Source organism: Rhinopithecus roxellana, chromosome 3 (assembly GCF_007565055.1).
Source record: "Rhinopithecus roxellana isolate Shanxi Qingling chromosome 3, ASM756505v1, whole genome shotgun sequence".
NCBI classification, from domain to species: domain Eukaryota; kingdom Metazoa; phylum Chordata; class Mammalia; order Primates; family Cercopithecidae; genus Rhinopithecus; species Rhinopithecus roxellana.
In genome coordinates, this window is record NC_044551.1 from 68,800,223 (window position 1) to 68,812,277 (window position 12,055).

At 35.0% G+C, this 12,055-nt stretch overlaps 1 protein-coding gene across 2 annotated transcripts in view; it reads right to left on the reverse strand.

Annotated features, from left to right (window-relative positions):
• Nucleotides 1-12,055, reverse strand: part of LMBRD2 (LMBR1 domain containing 2) — a 66,402-nt gene that overhangs the window by 28,813 nt on the left and 25,534 nt on the right. Inside the window, exons 7-8 of one of the 2 annotated variants that reach the window (XM_030926847.1) lie at nucleotides 1,457-1,531; nucleotides 179-307 (exon numbers count right to left, since the gene is read on the reverse strand). In XM_030926847.1, the coding sequence (XP_030782707.1) occupies nucleotides 179-307; nucleotides 1,457-1,531 (204 nt within the window). The remainder of the gene's footprint in view (nucleotides 1-178; nucleotides 308-1,456; nucleotides 1,532-12,055) is intronic. The other variant, XM_010362903.2, reaches the window with a different exon arrangement.

Below are 12,055 nucleotides of genomic sequence, written 5' to 3' on the forward strand. Positions count from 1 at the left end.
GAAGAATTCTCCCTCCCCAAATGCCAATAGTAACCCTGCTGGTATACACAGAGATAAAATATTTCAAAGAATAATAAGGACAGGATGAAAGAAAGTTTTAAATACACATTCACTAAACATTCCTTTCATATGAGCAATGATAAGTCTACTTAAAATCATCATTAAGTAAAATACTTACAATTAACAAAGTTACCTGTTTATGCAGTTTTACCAGACTTTTTTCACTTGGGTAAATATTATGCTTTTCATCAAAATCTTCATAATCATCCATGTTTCTACCCATTTTTTCCTGATACTCTGTAGGGCACTAAAAAAAAAAAAGTAGACTTTTAAAAATCTTAATTGTAAAAAGATAAAAATTTATTTTTATTAAAAATCTTTCATTCTTGAGCAGTTCTAATTTTTTCAAAAACATCTTCCTACTTTATTGTCACCTCTAGTTAGACTTCATCTGCTGATATTTTCTTGAAAATGTCTTAAAAGGTGTACTGAGTTACTTCTCACCTCTATAATATTAATCTTTGTGTTCATATATACTAGATAGATATAGATGGCTATAGGCAGGGGAGCCTACCTACAGGAAGCAACTAGTATTTGAGAGGATTATTCTAAGTAGGATAAATTATTTTTCTAGCTAAAGAATGAAGCAAAATCATGACAAATCCAAGATGCTGAATTTTTGAAAGGCATAGCACAGAGAAATAAATACATGAATAAAGTCATCTTCTATACTACTATTCATTTATTACCTATATGAACTTGGGCAACTTAGTTAACCTCTCTTAGTAGTTCTCAAAAAGTAGCAAATGTGAGATAAATAGTTAGAAAAGTGATTCCAGTGAGTATTATCTTAGCCAAACAGAACACTAGGCAAGAATCAGTATAACAGATTTAAAATATAGGAAAATAAATATTTCTATCATTCTGTGGGTTTAGAAGACAATTGGGGAACTACAAATAACCATTTTTGGAAGTATATAAATACCCCTAATTCAATACCAATGCATCAAAACCTTAACTGTATGGTTTATTAAATACCTATGCTAACATCACTCATTTTATGATATATGTCATGAATATATTAATGAAAATATTTGTAAAATAATGTGTAGGCAGCGGATTGTAAGATATTACTGAGGCTTTAGTTTATTTTTACAGGAGATATGCCTTTAGTGAACAAATACAATGACAGTTTAAAGGTTTATTTCCATCACTGTCATGACAATCCTTATATATTAGTCAACCTCTATTTCCATATTTCAACAGAAAGTACTGCCAATAATTAGTGTTAAACTTGCAGTAATTAAAAAAAATTCAAAGTACAAATGGTATTTGGTTAATATTTATATGAAAATGAGTTTAAGACCTCAGCTATAGGCTGTTTTCATACTTTTCTGGTACTTTTGGTATAATATATGAGTGTGTATTTCAAAAGAAAACAGGATGATTTCATTACCTTTTTAAGTATTGTATCAACACATTTTCTCAATGGGTGATTATACTTGATGCTTTCATTCACTTTACGAACCTCCTATAAAAACAGTAAAATAAATAAACATATTTCGATTTCTACAGATCACATATTCCAAATGAGAATGCATTAAGTACTATATATTTTCTCACAAGTTCAACTTCAACACAAATTACTTTGCACTACATGAATAAAGGCTCTTAAGAACACAAGTAAAAATACAAAGTCACTGAATAGCTATTTCCATACCCTGAACTTTTCCTTACTTTTTAGATTCACTCTCTCATCACTTCATCACTTGGTGCACAAAAAAGAATAAGCATTATTTAAAAGTCCACAAAAGATCAGACAAACTTTGTGGTCCTAAAAGAACAGGGCTATATTCCTCTGCCTTACTCACCAAGATCAATTATCTCATTATCTAAAATATAGTGAAAAACCAGAGGAAGCAAAAAAGCCTACAAATGTCACAAAGTGCCAGCTCTTTCCTATAAGAGTACTCTAGAGCAGTCATGATTGATTAACTCCATACTTGCTTATGAGGAGCACACTATCTGCTGGCGGGGCACAGCGGCTCAGGCCTGCAATGCCAGCACTTTGGGAGGCTAAGGCAGGTAGATCACTTGAGTCCCAGAGTTTAAGACCAGTTTTGGCAATACGGTGAAACCCCGTCTCTACCAAAAATACAAACATTAGCCAGTCTTATAACCTGGTCTCTAAATAAATAAATAAAAATTTAAAAATAGAATAATTTAAAAACAAACAAACAAAACAGCACACTATTTGCCAGTATTGTGCTAGGTGTAAGGACCCCATAATCCCTATAGAGGGCAGGGAGAGAAGACAAGGAATTGTCAGTCTTAAAATTTCAGTCCAGTAATGCGATAATTAAATAAGCAATTCTGATTATAAAAGGCATAGAAGGGTTAAAGAGAAGACTCTTTAGAACCAGTAGTCCCTAAGGAATCACAATATTCTATAATATTCATGAAATTTTTAAGAAGCTGAAACCACTGTTTTAGTCAGGTGGAATAGCATGTTCACAGCCTGGAAAGCATAAGAGAACTGAGCAGGATATTTAGAAGAACATTCTGAGGCACAGAGTAGAGAAGGGTTTTTAGGGATATAAAACTCAAGGCAGAGAAGCCATCTAGCACATAGACAAAATTGCGAAAAAATATTTGTAATTTATATGACAAAGACTCATCCTTAATATGTGATGAGCTCTTACAAATCAACAGAAAAGTGGGAACACGGAAAAAATGCCATTGGCCAATAAATGTCTAAAAAGATACTTGAGCTCACTAAAAAGTTATAGATTTTAAAAATAAGTTTTTTTCAAAATTGATATTATGTAAAGAGGTAAGACTGTGGGAAAACAGGCTCTCCTATATACAGTAAAAAGTGATATAATCTATTTAAAGGTAATTTCACATCTATTGAAGTTTAGAATATGTATACTTTATAAATAATCTGTACCAGTAGATACTATTCCTGTTAAGGAATTTAGCTTAATGAGGAAAACAAACATAAATAAAAATGATGTGGAAACTACTGTCAGAGAAAATTATGAGGTGCTCTGAGAGGGGAGAATGTAGAGTGGGAGACTTTCTGATTAGCTGATTATTTAAAATGAGATGAAACAAATATATAGAAGTCAGTCAACCAAAGGGAGAGACTAGAATATTCCTGGCAGAGAGAAAGGGATGGGACACACAAAGGCCTCCAGGCCTAAGTGAGCACATAACTTGAAGGGACTGAAAAAACTCCAGTGTGATTATAGGGAAAGGGAGATTAAGGGTCTGCATAGCACTGGATCAGGCTGAAAGAGCAAGATCAAAGTGATCCTAGAAGCCCTTAATCACGGTTTATTTTGAGGTTAATGTGTGAGGCCTACACATGACAGTGACAAGATAAGACTTGGGCTTTTAAGAGGTCACCTGGAAGCATCATTACATCTATTTTCCATTACTAAGCTGCCTTAAAGTTTCTTGACTTGTTAGCACAAATTTATCATACTTTGAATATGAACTATATAATTTGTTTATATATTACATGTGAAATATCATGTTTTTTTCTTTATTTAGCCATATTAAAAAACAGGTACTGAAACAATTAACATTTGCTATATCTGTTATAAATTTCGGCTTCCTTCAAAAGTTCATAATTTTAATAAAGCATGGAAAGTATTTGAAATATACTGTTTGCTTTCTTTATACAAAATAATGTAACTTTGAGCTCTTTCATTACTGTGTCTCATCAAATTCTTTTCTAAGCAGGTCAGACAACATTCATGAAGGAAGGCTAACAGGCAGTTTTCAGTGGAAATAAGTAGCTGTTTCTCCCTCCCTAAAATTCTCTACCTAGAAAAATGACAAAAGGTAGAGGTGACCTTTTAGGCCATCTAGCAAATATCTTCTGAATGATTTGACATAGTTTATAAGTTTTATTAATGCTTCAAAGAAAGGTAATAGACACACAAATGCATTTATCAGTTTCAGAGAGAAACATATCATAAAAATACCAAACAGTTTTTATAAAACTACATTTGGGAGATTAAATGGATAGCTGAAAAAATATTTACCAATAAAGTGATTGAATTTTGTTATCTGTCAAATGACTAGACTTCTCAGTATGGCATTCAAAGCCAAGATATAGCTTTATCTTTCCAATGTAAACTTCATGCTCAAATTAATTTGGTTTTAAAACTTCCTGATATCTGCCTGAAATGTTATCAGCTATCAAAATTCTACCCATTCTGCAAGGCCCAGGCAATCCTTCATGTCCTCTGACTGTCATTTAGTAGTGATAACTTCTCCATACTAGAGCATTTTCTTTTTATCATTCATGTCACATTTACCACATACTGTAAGGGACTCTGTCCGATTTTCTACTCTAGAAAGTCAGTAGAATAGGAATTTCTATTCCGGCCAGTTCTGCATAGCACTTAACATGGCAGGAAAATAGTAAGTATTTTTTAAATGATAAATACGTTTCTCCTCAAGTTTATAAGTTTCCAGATATTCAGAAAAGCAGAAAGAATCCTAAAATAGCTTGAAGTATATGGCCACAGAAATTCATACACAGGAGGTAGAGCAAGATGGCTGAATAGAATTCTCCACTGATTGTCCTCCTCACAGGAACACCAGATTAAGCAACTATCCACACAAAAAAGTGCCTTCATAAAAACCAAAAAACAAGGTACAACCTCAGCCACTGTTGGGTATAGTACTAAGTGGGTTCTTGGGGCCCCAGATTGCAGGACTTGGCTCTTAGACAGCATTGTTGAACCTTCGCTGGGCCAGACAGGAGCCCAGTGCCCTGAAGGGAAAGTCCCAGGCATGGCAGCATTCACCACAAGCTGACTGAAGAGATCTTGGGCCTTGAAGGACTTTGTCTTGTGGCTTGGGTGCCAGTTTAGCCACAGGTAGATTCCTACAGTTTCTGGCTCCAGGCTCTGGCTGGCTCCCAGATGGCATCTCTGGACACACCCCAACTCAGGGAGAACTTGCCACTCTGAAGGGAAGAACAAAAGCTGGGTTGGCTTTGCCACCTGCTGACTGTAGAGGACCAGGACCTTGAGCAAACATAGACGGTAGCCAGGCAGTGGTTACCGTGGGCCTTGGGCGAGATGCAGTACCATGATAACTTCAGGTCTAACCCAGTGCAGTCCCAGTGATGGTGGCCACAGGGGTGCTTGTGACACCCCTCCCCCACCTCCATGAAGCTCAGGACAAAGAGAGAGATTCCAGTTGTTCGGGAGAAAGCAAGGGAAGGGAACAAGAGTCTCTGCCTGATGCTCCAGAGAATTCTTCCAGATCTTATCCAAGACCACCAAGGTGGCACACATCTACAAGTCTGCAAGAACTGCAGCAGTATGGGGTTTGGGGTGTCCCCTAATATAGATACAGCTGCAGTGACTAAAAACTTAGATTACAATACCCAAGTCCCTTCAAATACCTGGAAAGCCTTTCCAAGAAGGATGGCTACAAATAAGCCCACACTGCAAAGACTATAAAGAATACCTAATTTTTCAATGTCTGGACACCGATGAACATTCACAAGAATCAAGACCATCCAGAAAAACAAGACCTCACCAAACAAACTAAATAAGGCACCAAGGCCGAGCACAGTGGCTCACTCCTGTAATCCTAGCACTTTGGGAGGCTGAGGCTGGAGGTTACTCGAGCTCAGGAGTTTGAGAACAGCCTGGGCAACATGGTGAAACCCCGTCTCTACAAAAATACAAAAATTAGCTGGGTGTGGTGGTTTATGCCTGTAGTACCAGCCACCAGCTACTTGGATGGCTGACGTGAGAGGATGACTTGAGCCCAGGAGGTGGAGACTGCAGTGAGCCACAATCATGCCAGCCTGGACAACACAATGAGACCCTGCCTCAAAGAAATTAAATAAAATAAATAACAAGGCACCAGGGACCAATCCTGAAGACACAGAGATATGTGCCCTTTCAGACACAGAATTCAAGATAGCTGTCAAAATTCAAGGTAACACAGAGAAGGAATTCAGAATCCTATCAGGTAAATTTAACAAAGCTGTTGAAAGAATTAAAAATAATCAAGTAGAAATTCTGGAGTTGAAAAATGCATTGACATATTGAAGAATGCATGAGAGTATCTTAATAGCAGAATTGATCATGCAGAAGAAAGAATCAGTGAGCTAGAAGACATTTGAAAATTTGGCTATTTGAAAATACAGTTAGAGGAGACAAAAATAATAAAAAAGAATGACAAATGTCTACAAAATCTAGAAAATGGCCTCAAAAGGCCAAATCTAAAAGTTACTGGCCTTAAAGAGGAGGTAGAGATATAAGGGTAGAAAGTTTATTCAAAGTGATAATAACAGAGAACATCCCAAACCTAAAGATATCAATATTCAAGCACAAGAAGATTACAGAACACCAAGCAGATTTATCCCAAATAAGACTATTTCAAGATATTTAATAATCAAACTCCCTAAGGTCAAGGATAAAGAAAGGATCCTAAAAGCAGCAGGAGAAGAGAAACAAATAACACATAATGAAGCTCCAATACATCTGGCAATAGGCTTCTCAGTGGAAACCTTACAGGTCAGGAGAGTGACAGGATATATTTAAAATGCTGACAGAAAAAAAACAAAAAACCACTTATCCTAGAATAACATATCCAGTGAAAATATTCTTCAAACATGAAAGAGAAATAAACGTTTCCAGACAAACAAAAGCTAAGAGAGTTCATCCATACCAATCCTGTTCTATAATAAATGTTAAAGAGAGTTCTTCAGTCTGAAAGAAAAGGACATCAATGAGCAATAAAAATCATCTGACGGAACAAAACTCATTGGTAATAGCAAGTACACAGAAAAACAAAGAATATTATTAACACTATAACTGTGGTGTGAAAACTACTCATATCTTGAGACAAACCAATGAAAAATAACTATGACAACTTTTTAAGACACAGATAGTATAATAATACACAAATATAAAAAAAAGTTAAAAGTAGAGGGAGGAAGTGAAATCTAGTTTTTATTAGTTTTCTGTGTTTATCTTTGCAATCAATGTCAAGCTGTCATCAGTTTAAAATAATAGGCTATAAGATATTACTCACAAGCCTCAAGTAACCTCAAACCAAAAAGCATACAACAGATACACACAAAATAAGAAGCAAGAAGTTAAAACATACCACCAGAGAAAATCACCTTCACAAAAAGGAAGACAGGAAGAAAGGAAAGAAGAGGATATCACGAAACAACCAGAAAACAAATAACAAAATGGCAGGAGTAAGTCCTCACTTATCAGTAATAACACTGAATGTAAATGAACTAAACTCTTCAATCGAAAGACACAGAGTGGCTGTATTGGTAAAAAGACATTACAAGTGATACTGCAGAAATTCAAAGGATTATTAGAGACTTCTAATGAGCAACTATATGTCAATAAATTGGAAAACCTAGAAGAAATGGACAAATTCCTAGACACATGCAACTTACCAAGATCAAACCATGAAAGAAATCCAAAACCTGAACAGATCAACAAGTAATAAAATCACAGTTGTAATAAAAAGTCTCCCAGCAAAGAAAAGCCCAAGACCCAATGGTTTTACTGCTGAATTTTACCAAACATTTAAAGAACACAAATCCTACTCAAACTATTCTGGAAAACACAGGAGGAGGGATACTTCCAAACTCAATCTATGAGGCCAGTATTGCCCTGATTCCAAAATCAGAAACAGGCACATCAAAAAAAGAAAACTGCAGGCCAATATCCCCAATGGACACTCATGAAAAAATCCTCAACAAAACACTAGCAAAACGAATTCAAGAACACGTTGAAAAGGTCATCCATCTGATCAATTCAGATTTATACCAGGAATGTAAGAATGGTTTGACATATGCAAATCAATCAGTGTGATATATCATATTAATAGAATGAAGGAAAAAAACCATATGAGCATTTCTATTGATGCCGAGAAAGCACTGATAAAATTCAACATCCCTTTATGATAAAAACCGTAAAAAAACCCTGAATATACAGGGAACATACCTCAACACTATAAAAGTCATATATGACAGACCCACAGCTAGTATCATACTGAATGGGGAAAAATTGAAAGCCTTTCCTTTAAGATCTAGAACAAGACAAGGATGCCCACTTTCACTACTGTTATTCAGTATAGTACTGGAAGTCCTAAGTAAAGCAATCAGACAAGAGAAAGATATAAAGGGCATCAAACTTGGAAAGAAAGAAGTCAAATTATCCTTGTTTTCAGGTGATAAATCTTACATTTGGAAAAACCTTAAAACTCCACCAAAAAACTATTACAAGGGATAAACAAATTCTGTAAAGCTGCAGTACACAAAATCAACATTCAAAAATCAGTAGCATTTCTATATGTCAACCACAAACAATCTGAAAAAGAAATCCCATTTACAATCTCTATAACACAAACAAAATACCAAGGAATTAGCCAAATAAGTGAAAGATTTCTACAATGAAAACTATAAAACACTGATGCAAGGAATTGAAGAGAACACAAAAAAATAAAAAGGTATTCCATTTTTCATGGATTAGAATAATCAATATTGTTAAAATGTCCATACTACTGAAAGTGATCTATAATTTCAATGCAATCTCTATCAAAATATCAATGACATTCTTAACAGAAATAGAAAAAACAATCCTAAAATTTATATGGAACCACAAAAGATCCTCAACTGCCAAAGCTATTTTAAGTAAAAAGTGCAAAACTGGAGGAATCACACTATCTGACTTTAAACTATATAATAAAGCTATAACCAAAACAGCATGGTGTTAGGATAAAAATAGACCAATGGTATAGAATAGAGAACCCCAAAATAAATCCATATATCTACAGTGAACTCATTTTTGACAAGGGCTCCAAGAACAAACAATGAGGAAAGGATAGTCTCTTCAATAAATGGTGCCAGGAAAACTGGAAAACTGGATATATGCAGAAGAATGAAACTAGACCAGATATCTCCCCATATATAAAAATCAAATCAAAATGATTTAAAGACTTAAATCTAAGAACTCAAACTATGAAACTAATACAAGAAAACATTGGAGAAACTCTCCAGGATATTGGACTGGGCAAAGATTTCTTGAGTAATAACCTATAAGCACAGGCAATCAAAGCAAAAGCTTCTGCACAGCAAAGGAAACTATCAACAAAATGAAGCGATAACCCACAGAATAGGAGAAAATATTTGTAAACTATCTTTCTGACAAGAGGTTAATAACCAGAATATATAAGGAATTCAAACAACTCCATGAGAAAAAAAGAAATGTAATAATCCGATTAAAAATGGGCAAAAGATTTGAATTTCTAAAAAAAAAAAAAAAAAAAAAAAAAAAAAGACATACAAATGACAAACAGGCAAAAACAGGCATTTTATAGTTTTCATTGTAGAGATCTTTCACTTACTTGGCTAATTCCTTGATATTTTATTTGTGGTATAGCAATTGTAAATGGGGTTTCTTTTTCAGATTGTTTGCTGTTGACATATAGAAATGCTACTGATTTTTGAATCACTAATCATCAAAAAGATGTAAATCAAAGCTACAATGAGATATCATCTCACCCCAGTTAAAATGGATTTTATCCAAAAGACAGGCAATAACGTAATGTAAATTAGTACAACTACTATGGAGAACAGTTTGCAGGCTCCTCAAAAAAATTAAAAAAAAAAAAAAGCTACTATGTGTTCCAGCAATTACACTGCTAGGTATATAACCAAAACAAGGAAATCATTACATCAAAGAAATGTCTGTACTCCTATGTTTATTGCAGCAGTACTCACAATAGCCAAGATTTAGAAGCAACCTAAGTGTCCATCAACGTATGAATGGATAAAGAAAATGTGGTACATATACACAACAGAGGACTATTCAGCCATTAAATAAGAATGAGATCCAGTCATTTGCAATAATATGGGTGGAGCTAGAGGTCACTATGTTAAGTGAAATAAGTCAGGCACAGAAAGACAAACTTCACAAGTTCCCATTTATTTATGGGGCTGGGAGGGGTTATGGGTAGAAGGGAGGGTGGGAAGTGGGAATGGTTAATGGGTACAAAAATATAGCTAGAGTGAATAATATCCAGTGTTTGATAGAACAGGGTGACTACAGTCAATAATGTAATTGTACATTTTAAAATAACTAAATGAAAATAATCGGTTTGTAACATAAAGAAAAATAAATGCTTGAGGTGATGAGTATGTACAAAAATGTTTTAAAACCCCAGAAAAACAAACAAAAAAGAAATTCATACCTGAGAAATCATGCATTGTTTTTGATGGAAAGAGGTTCAGAGTTATCTTGCTGTCTATGTGTACCTACTGCTATTTTCAAAACATTCATTTTTAAAGAGTGGTTTCTTATCTAAAATTTCTTACACAGCTTAAAACCTAAGAATACTATACTAAAATAGCACAAAAGTCACCAATGCCAGTCCTTAATTTTCCACATCTTATTTCTAAGCAGAGGGCTCCTATTTAAAAATAACAACAACAAAATCTATTTTATTCAGACAGCAAAGTTTCCTCTAGGGAAAAATCCGTAACTCACATAATACCTGGGTTTATTTTATTTTGCAGGAATGTTGAATAAATTAGTGAAACCCAAATTCCTCAAATCTGAAACATCTGAATTTAATACCAACTTTTGGATGGAACACTATCAAATCTAAATTTAAATTAATTTCTTTTATCAAATGTAAGTATCTTATCGAAATATCAGTTTTCAACTATTTCAATTTTTTTAAAAAATTCAAAATTTCAAATATAAATGTAAAATTTATCAAAGATGAATTACCTTCTTTCAAAAGATGTAATAACATTCATCATAGGAATGTTGAATATAACAGGAAATTTAATCATTTCAATTTAAATAATACTATTTATAGACTCACTCCTACATTTAAATCAATATTTTCTGCTGTAGCTCTTACATTCTGTAGAGAATAAATGCTGCAAAGCCAACATAAAATTTTCTAATCACAGTATACGTTCATTTGTTCATTCACTTAAAAAATGGTTGCTGAGGCCGGGCGCTGTGGCTCAAGCCTGTAATCCCAGCACTTTGGGAGGCCGAGATGGGCGGATCACGAGGTCAGGAGATCGAGACCACCCTGGCTAACATGGTGAAACCCCGTCTCTACTAAAAATAAATACAAAACACTAGCCGGGCGAGGTGGCGGGCGCCTGTAGTCCCAGCTACTCGGGAGGCTGAGGCAGGAGAATGGCGTAAACCCGGGAGGCGGAGCTTGCAGTGAGCTGAGATCCAGCCACTGCACTCCAGCCTGGGCGACAGAGCGAGACTCCTCAAAAAAAAAAAAAAAAAAAAAAAAAAAAAAAAAAAAAAAAAAGTTGCTGAGTGTTTAAGAGTCTGGACAACCAGGGAAGATGTTATGGGTTGAACTGTGTCCCCTGAGACCTAACCTCCAGTATCTTAACATGCAATCTTATTTGAAATAGGGTTGTTGCAGATTTAATTAGCTAAGTTAAGATGAAGTTATACTGGAGTGGGATGAACTCTAATCTAATATGACTGGTGTCCTTACAAAACAATGAAGTTTGGACACAGGCACACAGGGAGAACACCATGTGAAGATGAAGGCAGAGGTCTACAAGTCAAGGTATGCCAAAGATCGCAAACCACCAGAAGCTAGAAGACAAACATGGAACAGATATTCCCTAGAGCCCTCAGAAGGAACCAACCCTGCAGATGCCTCAATCTTGAACGTTAGTCTCCACAACTGTGAGCCAATATTTTCTATTGTTTAAGCCACCCAGTTTGTGGTAGTTTTGTTACAGCAGTCCTAGGAAGCTAATAAAGCTTCCCTGAAGAATTCTCATTTATGTTAAGACCTGAAAATGAAATAGGAATTAGCTGAAGAGAGTGCTGAAAAGCTCATTATAATAGTTTGGGAATAGCATGCTCAAAGATAGAAAAGAAAGACAATGTGTGTAATGATTAAGCATAGGGTCATCAAGCAAGATCAATTCATTCCACTACTTGTTCTCATACTGGAACACACCCACACTCATTCATTTATTTACCGGCTA